Below are 17,461 nucleotides of genomic sequence, written 5' to 3' on the forward strand. Positions count from 1 at the left end.
GCAGCCCTGAAAACGCAAGTGCAGGGCTGGGAGGGGAAACGCAAATACCACTGGAGCTGCTGCCCTCCTACTCACAGTGAGCAAAGCTCGTCTCGGCGCTTAGCGCAGGGAGGTCGGTGATTCAGGAATAATTCGGTTTTCATCCTTGATGAAAACCCTGTGTCTGTAGGCAAAAGCAAACAACCGTTGCCTGACACCTTGCTGAGCTACCATTACTGTTTTCATTTTAAAGTGTAGCTAATATCTCACTATAACAACAATATACTTGTGGTGTTACTGCAAGACCATCGGCTCAGGCTGTAGCCGGGGTGATGCTCCTCATTCTTTATATTTTATGGCTTGGTATTAGAGCTGCACGTTACCAGTACAGGCCCAGGAATTTCAATTTATCTGTGCAGTTTCTGCCCCATCTCTCCTGACCAGCTCTGGCCCTGCCAGACACTTCTGCAGCCCCTCTCTTAGGCAGGCACCAGCCCGTCCCTTTCCTGGTGTTCAAGGAAAATTGCTTCTCTGTTTCGTCACAACTTCTTCATCATTGCTGCTTCCTACATTGCTTTATCCAGAGGGTGTTCAGCTTTCCGTACCCACATCTATCTGACAGACAGCAGCGTCGTGCCGCTGTTTGGAAATCCATGCATTAATAACTTGCTTTCCTCTGTTTAGTCATTCCCTCTTGAAAGTAAGACCAAGAGACAACATTTAATTACAGTCATCCTCGTTTCCACCTGGATAAACATGAAGTCAGCCAGGGAAAAATGTGTGAGTGATGTGTGGCTCAGGTTTATTAAGCAAAGGGTGGGTTTTCAAGGCCACCCTCAGCAGGGTGGCCGAGGAGCGTGGATTGGGCTCCGCTGTTCTGACTCTGAGTCAGAAATAGGAGATTGTCGCTTCAGGTGCTCTGGGGGTTTTGGTCTGGACTATGCAAATACAGGGCCAGTGAACACTGGTGCTAATTACCTAATCAGCTATAGAGGCTGCTGTAGGTTGTCATACTGACGAGTGTCATTCTGTGATCAGTTCCTGCTGTTGATGAGAATGCACGTGGGATTACTCAAAACATTTCCTGGTTATCTCTGTAAACTGTGGGTTTCTTCTACTGTCCTGGGCCGTTTGCAGCACCAGATGTGATGCTGCGGTGCTGCAGCAAGAGGAGGAGAAAGCCCCCCCCAAACGCACCCTTACTGCACCTCTTTGGGTGTGCTCTCCCCGTGCCCTCCCATGGACTGCGAGTCCCCCTGGTCTGCTGAAAGCCAGTGGTATTCTTTATTGCTTGTGCGTAAAAACACTTCAGACCGTGTCTGGTCTGCAGGTACTGCCCTCTGGATGAGAAAGCTTTGAGGAATCAGAAGCATGAGTTGTTCTGGAGGGTTTTCCAGCTGCCTTTAAAAGAAAATGAGATTTTTTAATAAATGCACCTTCTGGCCTTTGAGAGCCCCCAGTGTTGGAAGGGCACTGGTGGGGCTGGGGCCGTTAGTGGGCTAAGCCACTCGAGCTCCTGCTGTTTTCCAGTCCGACCTGCTCGCTCAGACCTGCACCTCCAGCCCAGCCACCCCGTTTGACATCACACGATTCCTCCTAAATCGCTGCTTGAAGCTGAATTTAAGCAAAAAAAAAGGTCAAGCAATAGCAAATTGTGGTAGCGATAAACAGTGCTGCTTGCTGATGTCTTGCTCCGATCCTCAAGGTAGAGCCAGTCCCAGTTGTTGCCATCTCCTCAGTCTCTCGCCTTCAGATCTGGCTCTCCCAGTTCAGGGGGGGCACAGCTGTCCCCACCAGCGCCGCCCTGCGCGATGGTGTTGGAGGTGAGGAGGAAGGCGGAGTAGGCGAGGTCAGCATCCTCCTTGGAGCTCTGGGGAAGGACAGGAGGACACCGTTAGGTGGCCGGGCACGGACAGCAGCACGTGGCAGTGGAAGGGGCAGCGCTACAGGGCTGTGAGCTTCTCGGGACGACTCGGGCAGACTGGATGAGCGAGACGACCTGGTGGGTCACGCCGGTGCTGATGCAAGAGCATCAGGCCTTTGCTCAGCCGCAGGAAGACCCCAAATATTTGCAGGTTTGGGACTCTGCAGCGTGCCTGTCCCTGCATGTCAGCATCCCGCTCACCTGTCCTAAAGCTGCTGGGTTTTACTGGTTTCCTGAGTTTCCTTTATCGTTCTGGTTTAGCTCCTGGCATTTACAACACCTATGTGTCACCTTTGGCTAGGGACTTCTAAAATGAAGGGCTTGCATCTGGCACCTTCGGCTACTTCTGTGTGGTGCCATTTGGCCATGATCTTACCCATGGGGACAGGAGGCGGGGGGAGGCAGGGGCTTGCCAGAGCCACAAGAACAAGTCACAGCCCTTGTGATGGCAGAGACTTCACTGTCTACACCCCACCCCCCAGCCCCAAATGGCGTGGGAACACAGCGTTGGGGGAAGGCTGGGAGGTGGGATGTGCTCCGGCCTCTGGTCATCTTCTTATCCCAGTATTTCATATTTATGGGAACAACCCAAACCCAACCTTCCTTATGCTACCTGGGGCTGACTTGGCGTACTGTATTATTGTCTCTGCTAAAACGTGGGGTCAGGAAAGGGTTAAGGTCCTCCCATAAAAGGGTTAAGGGCCCCCCCCCCCAGAGGCTGATCTGCAGCAGGTGCCTGGATCCAAGTAAGATGGAGAGCACCTGGGTATAAATGGAGCCCCTGGGAGGAGGCAGCTCCTTCGGCAAGAGGCTGGAGGGCTGGGCTGCTGCCTCCCAGGTCAGTGGGCTCTCTCTGCTTCCTCTTACCCTTTTTGCCTTCTTTGTCTCAGCAGCACTTTCTGGGGTGACCTCGGTGGTGATGAACTCTGCAGGGAGAGAAAGGGAGGCGTTAGGGTGTGGGGGCTGTCGGTGGGCAGGTATTTCTGTGGATTTTGTAGGGTCCTTCTGCAAAGGCCTCCCTGGGACCCCCCGCCCCGGGGCTGGGGCTGGTGAGCAAGGCCACCAGTCAGTGACCTACCGTCCCCTCCTATCTGAGTCTCCTGGCTCTCTTTCACGCAGGCGTTATTGCTCGCGCTGTACTCCTTCACGCTTTCAAAGTCTGACATGCTGATGTTTGTCCTGTAGCTCCCGACGGACACCAGGTCTGTTAAGAGGGAAGAGACAAGTACCCTGCATGCTTGCTCGGTCGGTGCAAGCATCTGGCATCTGAAATGCCTCTGTGCTAGAAGACGCCGTGCAACGCAAAGCCCGTGCAGGGGTGGTCCCGGTCTCAGCCCGGGCACCCTGTATGCAGGGGATGGAGCTGTGTGGTGGGGTCAGTGGGAGAAGCAGGGCCCTTTGCTCGCCCTTTGCATGAGGGGGTGCCAGGGGAGCAGCTCAGCCCAGCAGAGATGGCAGCGTGCACAAGGCATCGCCTTCACCTTAATATTGCTGACGTTTCTTGAGCGACTAGAAAAGGCAGGGACTCACCAGATCTCTTCAGCTGCCTGTATTTAAAAATGGCAAAAGCTGTCACGAGGATCAGGAGCACGGCACCGAGAAGGCTCAGGGTTAGAACGGTTGCGTTGGGGCCATGGCTTTGATCAGAGCTGGAATGGAGGGAAAGATATCACTGAACTGTGAAATAGACTTTTTTCTTTAATTATTCAAGACTGAGTAAAGTATGTGAATATCCAGCAGTCTGACATCTTTATGGGATGGTAAATCTGGGTGAGCGTGATGCAGCTCAGTTAGTGAGCTGGATCCCAGCACATCGCGGCGCAACAAATGAAAAGGTAGGCCAGAGGTTGTGCCAGACCAGCTACATCAGCAGCTTGGTTATAAACGTGCGAAGGAAAGCTCTCTAATCTTGACAGAAGTATTTTCAATTAGCTTTTCTGTATCTGGAATCTCTAATTATTCCCTTCTTGGACTGTATTTTCTTGAGCTAGAGATTAATTTCAAGGTATCTTGCCTTTTGCTGTAACTTTTTTGCTTCTTTTCCTTTGACGTTTTGAGCTAAGCTCTTTGGGGACAAGAATTTTGTGTTGTTGCTATACCACCCACACTGCGTGCAAGCACAGCACCAGCAACGGGTTGATACAAAAATAATAAATCGCAGAGGCTTGGAGAGAACTCACCTTTCTGAGGCAGCTGAGTTTTGCACCTCAGCACCACTGTCGGCTCTTCCTTGGGGATTCAAGCCGGGCTCGGCGCGGCTGGGGGGCTCGGCGCGGCTGGGGGGCTCGGCGCGGCTGGGGGGCTCGGCGCGGCTGGGGTCATCAACATTGAAGAGCTCTAGGCTGCGGTCGGCACCGCTTACTGCGTTTCCTAGGGAAGAAGGGCAGTTAGTCGCGTGAGCAGCAGAGATGGTGACGCACAAACTCGCTGGGTGTATTTGGTGCACGTGGAGCTGCGGTGGGTTTTGGCTGTACTTGAAAGAATCTTTAAAACAGGGTTGAGAGATCTGAAATAATCTCATTTCAACTAATATTTTTGCAAATATCTCAAGTAGGCTCTCCCTGCCTGTATGCTTTTGAGAAGTCTTGCCTTTCTAAGTTCTGCCTCTAGTATCTCCAGAACAAATTTTGAATATTTGGTTTGCCTTTATTTCTAGCTTTTTGCCCACCAAAGCCAGCAAAATGAGGCTGTTTCTCCCTGTTTTCACTTTGACCGTCATCCACTTAGGATGGTTGCATGTGGGATATTTAGTGCTATACTTTTTCTCTGCTCTGCTTCTAACAATATTCCTTTCCAAGAAAAATAAGATAGTGCACCAAAGCTGAGGCTCCCTGGAGCAAGATGAACTACATGCCTTCACCTGACGGGTGTCAGATGTGGCTTAAACTAAGTGATGCTACAAATTGTAATAGCAATAATTAGTAAGGGCAGGGTTAAAAAGTAAAAATAGTGTGGAAGGAAGGGATTTTTAGACTGGTGGGTTTTTTATGACCAGGAAGCAGAAACCAGTGAGTGGATGAAAACAACTATGATGGGTGGCACAACATCAAGATGATCTTGGCACCTAGTCTGGGAGGCTGCCTGGATGAGAGCACTTCTGTTTTGAGGTGCTGCAACCTAGTGGATGTGGAGAGGACTTTTCTCTCAGCAGAAGGCAGCGTGATTCACAGCCCCGTGGAGCAGGAAAGCCCCTGCCTGCCTTTGCCTGGGAGCTCACCTTCGGTCACCTGCAGGTAGACTGCCATGGTTTCTCCAAAGATGCCGTTGCGCTTCACTCCACACCAGTACCACCCTTGGTCTGTCTTTGCCACCGAGTCAAAGCTTAGGATAACCGTCTTGTTGTCGGTGACACAGGTAACATCTGGCCCCGGCTGCCTTTGGTCGGAAGCAGGCATGGGGGTGCAGGTGGTGCCCTGCCACTTGCACCAGTACTTCTGGTAAGAGTAGTACTTGCATGAATAAGAGCAAGTTAAATCAACCCGTGAACCCACTTGCGCCTCCACGTTCTTCTTTCCATTCAGCCCAGGTTCTCCTTCAAGGACAAACAGAACATCAAGGCTGATGTTAGTGGTTTCGGTGGTGGGACTGGTAGTCAACAGGGAGCGGTGCTGCTACAGATGGTGAGCCAGGGGTTTATCTTTGAGGGAAAGTGCTCCTTATGTTGCTAAATTAACGTTAAGGATGCTGTATATGCATCTTTGTGTGAAAGCTGAGGAGGTTTTTATAAGGCTTAAGAAATGCATGAGAAACTTTTGTGAACACTTTCCCATAAAACTGAAACCTTGTGTTTCTATTTTAAAGCTACCGAGGTGCAGGGGGATTGGCACAGTGTTCTGCCTTATGAGATAAAAATTCAGAGTTGGACCTCTCATCTCTTCCCAAAACACCAGATCCGCTCCTTTGGGGTGCTTATGGGGTTGTTTTGTACCTACTGAGCAGGCAGAGAACTGCCAACGTGGAGTTCGTACCGTCTGTGATCTTCAGCTCCGTTGATGATTGCTGCTCCTTCGCCTCGTCTGTCATGCACCAGTAATAGCCTTTGTCGCTGTCCTTCAGCTGGTTCAGGATGATGGTGATCGTCTTGTTATCTGGACTGTCGTACATGGCCACTCTTCCTTCATAAAGTTCCGACACATACCCGGAGGTGTCTATGATCCGAGCACATCCCTGCTGTCTCCACTTGCACCAGTACTTCACTGACGGCGTTTTTAGACCCTCATAGTGGCATTCAAAAGTTGCTGAACTTCCTTTTATTCCAAATATTACAGGCTTTCCTTGAGGAACACTTGTCTCTGGAGACAAAAATGAAATGATCAGCGGTACATGTCTAACTCTTGCCCATGTGGCACTCCCCCAGGAGAATAAATATTATCAGACCAGACGAAGCTGTTCTGGCTAAAGCGAGGCTAGGCAACGCTCAGGGGTACAGACAGTAGGAGTCTGTCCTGCCACTGCCCCCCTAAAGGGTCTGTCAGGCCTTTCTTTTTCCCAGATTCACAAGGTGGTGGTTGTCTTTGTGTACCCACATGTCAAAGTTTTGCTCCCTTTGCTAGGGGAAGGGCAGGACTTCTTTCTGCATCTGCCATTTTGAGATTTAAGGAATTAAGACTTGAAAAGAGAGTTTGCTTGTCTCAGACTAGTAGGCAGAATTTGCCTTCTGGAATTTTGGGCTAGCCACACTGGGGAAGTCTTGATACAAGCTTTATTAGTGATGGTTTAGTACCTTACAGGTGATTAAATGACTAGAAAGAAGCACTAGGCAAGAGGATAGGATAGCACTCTACAAAGGGAAACTGAAGTTCCTGTTAAATCAAGGGAGGCTGCTAGTGGTGCTTCTAAAGGGAAGCAAAGATGAAGGGGGAAAAAACCCGCTGGGAATAGCTTACCCTCATAGACATGCACATCCAGTTCCTTCGTTTCTCCTTTCTCCCCATAGACGCCGACCCCGCACAGGTACAAGCCTGAGTCTTCCCAGCCTATCTGCGTTATCATGATGCTGAATGAGCCTGGAGCCTCCTCATTGCTCAGCAGAGCTCGCCCTGTGTAAGCCTCATCAACATTCCCATAACTATCGATGATGTTATAGCAGCTGTTCTTCTCCAGCTTGCACAAGAACTTCCTCATGCTCACAGAATCCTCCCCAAAGCTGCAGGTCATGGTCAAAGAACTGTGCAATTTCACGTAGAAGAGCTCGGCTCCCTCGGGTATGTGTGGACCTGTGCATAGAGAGACACTGGTCAGTGTCATCTGGAGGTAACGGCAACTCCCCGATACCTCTGATGGCTTTTTTTTTTTAGCATAGGGTTTCTCTCTACTTTGTTATATTATACGATCCTGTGCCGCTCCTGGATAAAGCATGATCTGCCCAGCTGTGTCCCGTGCCTGTCGCACATTTCGGGACTGAGGTCTCTGTGCTGTATCAATGCCAGCTCTGTGGTGGGGCTTCTCCCAGAGCCTTTTTGCCATGAGTTTGCACCGTGCTCTGCATCCTGGGCCTTGCCCAGCAGCGCGGTGCCGTCCTGCACACCACGGTCTCGCGGGCTTGTGCACAGGTGTGGCTCGCACGGCCTCATCCGTGGGTTGGAGGGTGCATCAAGTGACTGGCAGCTCTGCCCTCTGACTGAATCTCCTTAAATTTTAGTGGCTGAGAGAGGTCAGCAGGTTCTAAGCAATGTATGTGATCTTAAGGTTAATTTAATCTGATTTAATGCCATGGTTTTGGTCAAAAAATTCATTCTGTAAGAGCACAGGGGGAAAAAGAATACTGCTGTTTCCTGAAAGCATGGAGCATCTTGAGCTCTTAGATACTCGACAGACTATCCGTTGAGCCTTACTAAAAAGGGTGGAAAAGGTAAAAGAAAACGATACTTGAAGGAGCCCCAAGACTGGAATTACCTTTAGAAACGTCCAGACTGACTTTGTGGGAGAGCCCTCTGCCGTTGATGCCAACGCCGCACTGGTAGGTGCCTGCGTCTGCCATTGTAAGCTCGGAGAGGTTAATCTGGAAGTTTTCTGCCTGTGGATAGTCAACGATGGAGGCCCTGCCTTGGTAGCCTGGAGCAGTGTAGCCGTTGGTGGACACGACGGTCATGCAGGCCGTGGCCGATTCCTTGCACCAATACTTTCTGTCGTGTCTGTTCACCGGGGTGGGAGGGTAGAAACATTTCACGGTAACTGACCCGTTGAGCAGCCCGTATACCTGCCGTGGTCCGAACACAGGGCTTGAGACTGCAAGAGGAAAACACGTTGGCTGTAAATGTCAACTGTGCTACACAACCTGGTGGGACTAAAGAGCAGGTTGGGTGTACCGGGACAAGCTCGGACCCAGGGCTGTGCGGCATCGTGTGGTCCGAAAGGTCCCATGGCAGTGACGGGCGCTGATGGGGTAGCGACACTCTCTGAACCCTCCTCCCCACTCAGTAATGCCGCCTGCGGTCTTAGGTCACCCACAAGACCTGTGCCCCAGACAGGTTACACTTACTTGCTGCCTTGGGAAGGTATCTGCTGCTTGCAGAGTCAGCTGGGAGGAAGGTGAGCAGGAAGATGAGCGCTAGTAAAGTCATTTTTCTTGCATTCCCTGGAAAAGGCGCAGAGGTTGGTGAATAATCACATTTGCAAGATGATTAACAGATCAAGTAATCTAATAATCCTCATGCCTGGAGGATACGACGGTTGTGGCTATTTGAACTAGAGAGAAATACAGCATTTAATCGCTTTTGAATGAGAAAGAGGGAGCTGATAACCTTGTTTGTGCCTGTGTTGCTGCACGGCATCGTGACTGCCTGTGGGTCTCACCCCAACACCCCAATCTTCCGTTCTGTAAATGAGGAGTTGTTCTTACGACAAACTCGGTTAATGCAATGCCTGCAAGCCAGCAATGTGTCCGTCGGAGCAGAGTGCCCCAGGGACAGTGTCCCACACACAGGCAATAGCAGCGGTGTGCGCAGCATAAAAAGCGATTTTTGGCCATATCAGAAGAGAATTGATTCAAAATCAGGAATTGTATCTGGTTTTACACTTGTAAATCAGAACAGCCCATCACAAGGCTGAAGTCCAAAAATGGTCCAAAAGCCACTGAGCCCTGGCAGGCGAGAGAGTCAGGTGGCAACCCAGAGCTCAACTGCTGGCTTGACCCTTGCCAGGAGATAATGCTGCTTCTAATAATTTAATAGCTGGGCTCATATTTTCTTTCAATGCTGTTCACTTGTGAGCCTGAATGCCAAAAGCACTCCTTAGGAAAACCTCTTTTCACAGAATCACAGGATGGTTTGGTTTGGAAAGGACCCTTGAGGATGCTCTAGTCCAGCCCCCTGCCACGGCAGGGACACCTTTCACTAAGTCGTGTTGCTCAAAGCCGCGTCCAATCTGACCATGAGCACTTGCACTGATGTGGGGCATCTACAGCTTCTCTGGGCAACCTGTGGCAGTGTCTAACCACCCTCACTGTGAAAATTTCTTCCTCATGTCCAAATTTCTTCTTTAACATAAAGCAGAGTTCCCGTCTGAAGCCTGTATTTAATTACTGCTCTTTGTTTCCCCAATCTCTTTGAGGACAACAAAAAAGAAAAAGGGTAAAGTTTTCAACTCTACTTTTTTTTTTCCTTCAGCTGCTGGTAACGTTAGTGAGATGCAGGAATTTACCCCGTGCCCCTCCAAGAATCAGACTTAAACCAACAAAGTGCTGTCCCACCTGTACATCCAACAAACCTCCTGCACCAAAATTCACCCTTGGCCAGGAATCGAAATTATGGCTGTTGGGGAGCGTCAGACCAAACCGTGTGTCTCTTGAAATGTGTCCATAGTCTTCGGGATTAATATTTCTGACCTTCCGCTTGCTTTGGACTGAGTGATGGCTCAGAGGTGACCAAAGCTTTTAATTCACTAAACTGTTTTCTTTGGCCTGAACTGAGTGTGCTGTTGGATGCTGGATGTGCGCTGGTGGGAATGTGCGTTTCCTGAGCACGGCTGTTGATAGACCTGTGCACTCGAAGTTCTAAAGAAGATGATAGGTGCCAAGGAAAGCCTTTATAAACATTCAGAGGAATTTGATTTCAGGGTGTCAAGTGACACAATTTTATTAAGGGTAATTCCTGGTAGAAGAAAAAGGTTTTTATTTCCGTGTTAAGATGAAAGGCGTTCTGTTGTGCCTTCTTCCTTGTATTGTGATTTCTAATTGCTCAATGGCCATTTGTCCATGGCTAATAATTAACTCACTGAGCATGAAAAATGCTCTTTCATACATATCACAGAAGTAGCCAGCAAGACAAACACCACATTCTGCAGAAAGCAAACAATATGGCACAAAAAGGGCCTTGATATTTGCCCCTTGCTAACAGGAGTTCCTCCAGCTGATGGTCGCCTCCCTACCCGCCGCCCCTCGCTCCGCAGTGCAAGCAGGATGCCAGCTCAGCTTTCCCCTTTTTGGCAAAATTTGAATCATCTCTCAGTCTAATTCCTTCCCAAAGCAACCGGCTGCTTCAGGGTTACCGACACCATTGCTTTGTCAGGTAGGGAAGGATCATCAAGGCCTTTTCTTTTTTTTGGAAACAAAGATATAGCTGTGTCCAGGAAGATGTGTGCGGGAGTGCTGGCACCGGGGTCTCCATATGCATGTTAGAGCAGGAAAGAGTTTTTGCATCTCTGTCTCTGAGGACACACATGTTCATTTGTGCCTACACAAGAACAGCGGTTCCCGTGCACTTGCATGGCCAACGCCTGCGACTTCTGCAGCTCTGAGTTGCCTCTAGTCCTGTTTTCTCAGATGCTGTTAAAACCTTCCCCCACTCACTGAATAAATGGAGAAAACTCCCATGTATAGCAAGTCCGAGCAAGCACAGCCACTGTTTACGTAAAATTCTGTGATGTATTTCCATGCTAATCCACTGAGCTGGACGGCTGGAAACCCCCTCCCGGCTGCTGGCGCCGTGTTGCACTCCGAGAATGACACTTCCTAGCCCAGAGAAATGGTGCAAATGAGCTTTGCTGGTCACTCTGCAACAAGCAAGCGCTGTTCAAGATGCTGCAGGAGAACTTCACCAAGCTGTTGGTAAAAGAGCTCTAGTTCCTACTTTCAAAGAACATCCCCTGCTGGATTTGCTGTCTCTAGTCAGAGCATAAGGTTTAAACTTCAGAGCTTCAGGGAAGAGAAAAGGCTGCTGAGCTCTTATGAAAGGGAGTGCAAGTAAGTGGCTGTGCGAGTGATTTATATTAATGCTTCTGCAGATGGAGGGGGAGTTGAAAGGAGAGAGGGAATGGGACAGCAAAGGTTTGCAGGGGGCTATAGAAGAGCCAAGAGGCTTGAAACCAGAGGGAAATGCCAGGTATGCTATCTCCAGAGCAGCTGGGAACCAAGCTTATGATAAGCATGTTGGTAGATCTGCAGTGCTCTCATCCTGCTGCATGCCCAGGGTCGGTGCCTGCAGAAGCCCCAGGGCTGGAAAGGGTGAAGTGCCTGTGCCCAGCCTGTACTCCTGTGGCTTCTCACCAGTCTAGCCTAACTTTCCAGGAGTAGAGAAAGGGGAAAATAGTGCTCCTTTGTTATGTGTTGGCGAAATCTTTCCTGAACCTGGCAGTGGAGACAAGGCTTCATTTTGGGCTTCGTATAGAGGCGCACACCCTGCGGGTACGTGCCCTCTGTATCTGGCAGCACCAACCGCTTCTGAGAAAGGTGCAAAACTCTGCCCTAGACAGTGATGCCAGGACTGGTCCTGAGGGGTTTCCCGAAGTCCCAGTGCGGGTCTGGTGGCTGGCATGAAGCATGAGGCTTGTGCGCTGCTCCCAAAACCTCCCCGCAGAAGCCGGGTTTGGCCACCCCGTACGGGAACAGTTGCACTGACTTTACAGACAGCTGGCCATCCTCCTCTGGCTTTGCCTGGGAGCCGTGCGACGTGGCTGGCTTGGACATGGTTGCCGTGTTGGGTTCCCCTCCTCTTGTGCCCACAGCTCCTGCTTCCTCCTCTCGCAGGCTCTGACCTGCGTGTCCGGGTGCCTGCGCTGCATTTCTGACCGCTCTTGGAGCAGGAGGGACTGGGTGCGTGAGACCATGGTGTCCCCAAGGACTGATGGACACTGGAAACCTGTCCCGCAGGGAAAACCCGGTCCTAGCACACCGCAGCAGGACGGGTCGCCAGGACCCTGCTGGGTAGCTGATGCGGATGGGTGCCTGCAGCCCGCTTTGCTGCCCATCGGAGCTCCTGCCTGCACCAGAGCTGCCGGGCAGGAGGGATCGCGGAGGCTCATGGGCAGAGAGAAATCAGGACGCGTGATTTGTGCTGCGTATGTGCAAGCAGGCAAAGACACTGCTGTCTTAAACCCAATGCATTAAAAACCTAGTGAGAAGCTGTCTGCAAGGCAATGCAATGGACTGCTCAGGAGGGACAGCAGGGAGGGAACCCAATTATTCCCACTGGGAAAGTGTCTCCGAGAGGGTGCTGTGCAGCAGGCAAAGAAGCTGTGGGTGGGAAGTGCCGGGCTGGCAGCGCTCTGGGGCAGCCGCCTCCGTCGGCATTTCGGGCTTCAGCTCACCTGCACGGCTGGGCCAGTCTCTGTAGACCGCCAGGCTCTCTCTGTGGTTAGTTTAAACCATTGAGAGGTCAAGTGGCGGGAGCAGTGGGGGGATTAAAAGCTTGTACTACTTCTCCCCCGCTCCCCTCGTAGCACCAGAAGGGAAGAAGCCATGGGGAAAGCTTTCAGCTGCACGAATATGCATGTCTGGCATTTGCAAAGACCCTCTTGCAGCCAAAGGGCCGTGTCCCCTCCCGGCGTAAGTCCCTAATTCCCTCTCACAACAGTGGTCCTCTCTGGATTATTACCAGCTGTGGGCTGCAGCTGTACTCCTTTTCCTTTGGTTTTCCTTTTTAATAAATCTTGGTTTTGTGAATTTACTTTCATTTTGCATCACCAAAACTGCCGGCTTCCTTCTCTTCCCTGTCCCAACGTAACAGGTTTTGAAGGTTTAGAGCACAAAACCAGTATTACAGCTGAACTCAGCAGATGGGAGTTTGCACGTTGGTGCGTGACCTTTCCACTCTTAACCCAGGCCTCTGGACACCAAGATCAGGGCGATGGGGTTCTCTCGTCTGGGACGCCCTGCCAGGCAGGGGTGGCTGCATGCTCTCTGGCTGCAGTGTGCTGGTGTGTCTGTGTGTATAATGCAACAGGGATTTCAATGAATTAAATTGTACAGAACGGGATAGGCTAACTGTTAGCAAGATTAATACTAACAAATCAAAATATTTAGTTGTAATATGCTTTAAGACAGAAGATATAGCCGTTACTGGGTAAATGGCATTAATATTCAGCTGCCCATCTCCATGCTCGGCTTGAGTTGCCGTGTTCGTGACCATGAGCTTGGTAAGGGCTGCTGAAACGCCCACCGAGGGCAACTGTGCAGGTGTGTGAGTGCATGAGAAACCTGGGAAGTTTTCAGGCCTTAAAACCCAACTATGTACCTCTACCATAACAACAGGTAAAACCTCACTGCATCTTGTAATGTGTTTCCGTGACTGATTTTGTTGTGTTTCCTCCTACCGCCTAAGTGCGTTAGAGCTTGCGCTGAAGGGGCTTTGCTGGTTAGGGCTGAGCGAGACACGGACGTGCCGCAATGCGGCTTCAGAAGTGAAATCACAAGGTCCTTTACAACATAATGACTTTTTTTTCTTGCTTTCTAACTCAGGACAGCTAAATGTTTTTGTTGTCTCAGTATCATCTTGAGAATGAATCTGTTCTGAGAATCATCTGTGTTGATTCGGTACGTTGCCGTGCTCTTAATCCTCACTGTGTTATGCCTCCACTGAGTGGCAAAGATTTTAATGCTGTTTTTAAAGCTCCGGGGAAGTTAGGCCCCCTCAAACCCCACAGTCAGCCTCCCTTGCTTATATGGATGTGTCTTTAAGTGTCTCTGTCCATGGAAAGTGGTTCATGGCCTTTTTGCAGGGCAGTGGGAGCTTGGTCTGGCGTAGCTGTGCTCTGAGACCTGCCTGGGCTGGGTTTCCCAGTCTACTGCATGTGGATGCTTCCCTGGATCCCCCAGCACTGAAAGCACTGCGGGATTGGCCTGGGTTGGAAACATCATCTTCCTCTCTAGCACTACCCTATACCTAAATTTTGAAATAGTGCTTTCGGGTTTCCAGCAGAAAGTGCTCTCAGACCAGGCGAGCCCTTCCAAATAGCATGCGTTACAAGACCTCTTTTGGGATTCTATGGTGCTTTTGTGGCTCTATCAGTCCTTGGGAGGAATATCTTCAGACTTATAATGATTTGGAAGAGATCAGGACCTGACCCCTGAGTTATGCAAACCCAAGCAAGCGGCTCTTCTTGCTGGGTATGAAACACCAGAGTTCAGTTCCCAAATTCTGCTGACTCAGCTGCAAGGTTGAGCTCAGAGAAACCTGTACGCTCCTAATGCAGCTTGCCAGGGTTCAGCACAGTCCAATCCATTAGCTATTAACTGTTGCTCTTGGCATGTCCTTGACACTGGTCATTGTTATGGGATCAATGAAACATGAAGAGTTAGTTGCCACATTTGTAATTCCAGCCTAGGAGTCCTTCTGTTTTATAGAATGCTTACTGTTATTCAAATATTTAAGAAATAATAACATATTACCCCCCAGCCACCAAATCCTTTTAAAGCAGGACCCGCTAACGCCATGAGTACCTGCAAAGATGCAAACCCTTGTAGGCACAGGCAGCGCTGAGCAGAAGCATCAGGGGTTATAATGTGAGGAGGAGCCCTGGCGCATGTGTTAGGCGTGATTTATGGAGGTGCTGAAGACTTGTGTGCCTAGAAGGGCCTGGCAAAATACTTCTTGCTGCACAGGACCGGGGCTATCTGTGTCTTTACAGTGCCCATCAAGATCAGTGCGTAGATAGCCTTACCGTGGGTTTTATTTGCTGAGGGGGAAAGCCACCAATCTACTCGGTTTCCATGGAGTTATGAATGAGCAATCAACTTTAACATAAAAGATCGAGTTGACCTAAACACATACAGAAGCTAAATATTTCACGTTCCAAACCGATGGCTCCTTTACAATATGAAAAGGATAAATCGAAGGTGCTAATTTTGTGATGCAGTGAACAGAAACAGCTAGGCAGATGGTATTGAAGATTACCAGGGTTTACAAAGAAAATGGCAGGTTTTAGGAATTTCTGCAGTACTCGTGACCCTCCCAGCTAAGAACGTTTCTAAGTGCCAGTTAAACACTGTCCTACATGAGCAATATCCTGGAAAACAAATGAAAAAGAATAACCAGACAACTGTCATGGCAGTGACTGAAATTCCTGCGGAGATCATGCTGCTTATCTAATTTTATGTTCCTTTAAGCTGTTAGAGACAGCATACCCAAACTTTGACCTCGCTTTATGTTCCTTTAAGGTGTTAGATATCCCATACACCGACTCGTTCTTTCTCAGATAAGTGTATCATGGTTTATTTGTGTCTAACTTTTTGGTTTTTGTCTTGGGCTAGAAAGTGAAACCGACTTGAACACTTAAACTATTATTCTAGCTCAATACTACTTGTATCGCAGGGAGTAGGAACGTGCTGTAATCCAAAAGCACTTCCTGGGCTGCCAAGGTCTGTACCCTGGCAGCTGATGGATGGACGGACGGACGGATGGATGGATGGCGGCAGTGCACGTATCACTGGCAGCAGCACAATTGCTATTAGGAGGTGGTATTTCTTTGTACTTCAGATGAAATATATTAAAAGCGCTATAGGAATGTTTCCTTTGCAGAATAAGAATTCAGCTGTGCAGAAATGCACCCCTTTGCTGTGGGTGTAAATGTGAAAGGAGCCTGCCAGCTTCCTCTTGTACGTGGTGTCCTAAAGCTGAAACATCCCAGTCACTTAGGCTTCAGTATCTATTTATCTTCCTTTTAACTGTACAAACTCGATAGCCCTTCAGAGCTCATTTAGGACATAACCATAACAATTCCTTTCTTAAATTTCAGAATCTGCATCCCTATGATTATCCCCGTATTGTGATTCAAAAGACTGTAATGACCATAGACTGATTTGCAAGAGTTCAGATTACTACAGTAATATTTGTTAATATTTGTTATTCTCCGAGTTAAAACTTAATGCAAATATTGTAACGATAATTAACCCTTCTTCCAGAAAGGAAAGATTAAAAATCTACTGCAGACAAGAAAACATAAATATCATAAGCCTGATCCTACGCTTCTGACCTTCTTTCAGAAGGAATGAGCCTCCCCACCAGCAAGCCCTGCACACCTATTCGTTGCTGTTTCAGAACTGCTGCTTCCCTTCGCACGTGTGTAAGGAAGAGCCCTTAAAAGTGTCCCAGGACTTGTATTCTTCTCCTTCCCCATCTCAAAGAGGCAGTACAAAATATTTTTGCATTTCAGAAAGGCAACAAAGCAGCATTACTTACACTCCTAGTTACTTCTGCAGGCTATTCGGTACCGCTTGCTTTTTCTTTTAGACCGACTGCTCCTAGATCTGCTGGTGTCTCGGTGGCCGACCCCCCGGACCTCCCGCGAGTGTCCTGCCTCCCTGCCGCAGCTGGACACTGGGCTCTGGCAGTGCCAGGCCGTTTTAAATACTCCTTGTACCTCTAGCCCTGCATTTCCACCTGTTGTGCCTTAAAGGAATAGCATCCAAAAAACTCTGGCAGGTGAGCACCACCCCACGTGAGAGCAGGGAAGCCAGCACCTGTCCCAGCTCTGCTGTCACTCTGAGGGCGCACGCTGTTATTTACCTCCTGATTACACGTTGCCGTTGCACAACAGCCACCCCAAGGGTGGGCTCCCAGACGTGGTCCCGGGCACCTCTGCCTCCTTTAGGAAGGAGCCTGGTGGCTGCCTGGGGATCAGGCCCATTGAAGCTCCCATGCTCTGCTGGGAGCGGGGTACCTGCGAGACAGCTCTCTGCTGGGTCAGGGCCCACATAGCTGGGGCAGCCGTGACTCCTCTGGCTGAAGATGGGTTCCCACACCTGGCACAAAGACACCAGGGAGCCTTATGGGGTCTGAGTCTGCGCACACAAGGGTCTTCTCCCCGCTCCCGCCAGCCCCCTCCTCTTCGTTGGCATTGCAACATCGCCCTTGAGACGTGACCACGTTTCCCATCGGCCCAGGCAGGAGAACCCTTCGCTGCAAGGACAGACCTGGCTTCTGATCTTATGACACCCCCAGCCAGTGGTGGAACAGCTTTGTAGGGCAAAGCTGGACAAAACCAGGTTGGGGCTTTTATTTCAGCTGTTGCACATATTTTTGGAAACCAGTGTCCCTAAGCAGCCCTGGCTGGCTGGCTGTCCTGGGAGAGCAGGTCTGTCTCTCTTCCCTGCCCTCTCCAGCCCCTCTGCCTCCCCCCAGCCTCACTGAAGGGCAGGAGTCTGGGTGGGCAAGGGTTGGCCTTGTCTGTGCAGGCCAAGAACACCGTGAGCTCTTTAAAATGACAAATAATTAACAGGAGCTTTGCTGCCATCTTCAGCCTCTTTTCTTTGCTCTCCTGCTGTCGGCTTGTTGGGGGCCTGGATTAAAATTTCCTGTGAGGTGTGGGGTTGCCAGAAATGTAACCATATGAGAAAGTAAAATT

The 17,461-nt window shown here is 49.9% G+C and overlaps 1 protein-coding gene across 1 annotated transcript; it reads right to left on the bottom strand.

Annotated features, from left to right (window-relative positions):
• Window positions 1–1,239: 1,239 nt before the first annotated feature.
• Window positions 1,240–16,585, bottom strand: PIGR (polymeric immunoglobulin receptor). The gene is made up of 11 exons (XM_064471721.1): window positions 16,297–16,585; window positions 8,385–8,480; window positions 7,799–8,131; window positions 6,790–7,119; window positions 5,872–6,195; window positions 5,121–5,435; window positions 4,084–4,273; window positions 3,434–3,552; window positions 2,982–3,107; window positions 2,771–2,829; window positions 1,240–1,849 (listed from the first exon to the last, which is right to left on the bottom strand). Exons 2-11 carry the CDS (start codon window positions 8,464–8,466, stop codon window positions 1,715–1,717), a joined length of 2,013 nt encoding a protein of 670 aa, XP_064327791.1. The 5' UTR covers window positions 8,467–8,480; window positions 16,297–16,585; the 3' UTR covers window positions 1,240–1,714.
• Window positions 16,586–17,461: the final 876 nt, after the last annotated feature.

This window comes from Phalacrocorax carbo, chromosome 23 (genome assembly GCF_963921805.1).
Source record: "Phalacrocorax carbo chromosome 23, bPhaCar2.1, whole genome shotgun sequence".
In the NCBI taxonomy this organism is placed as follows: domain Eukaryota; kingdom Metazoa; phylum Chordata; class Aves; order Suliformes; family Phalacrocoracidae; genus Phalacrocorax; species Phalacrocorax carbo.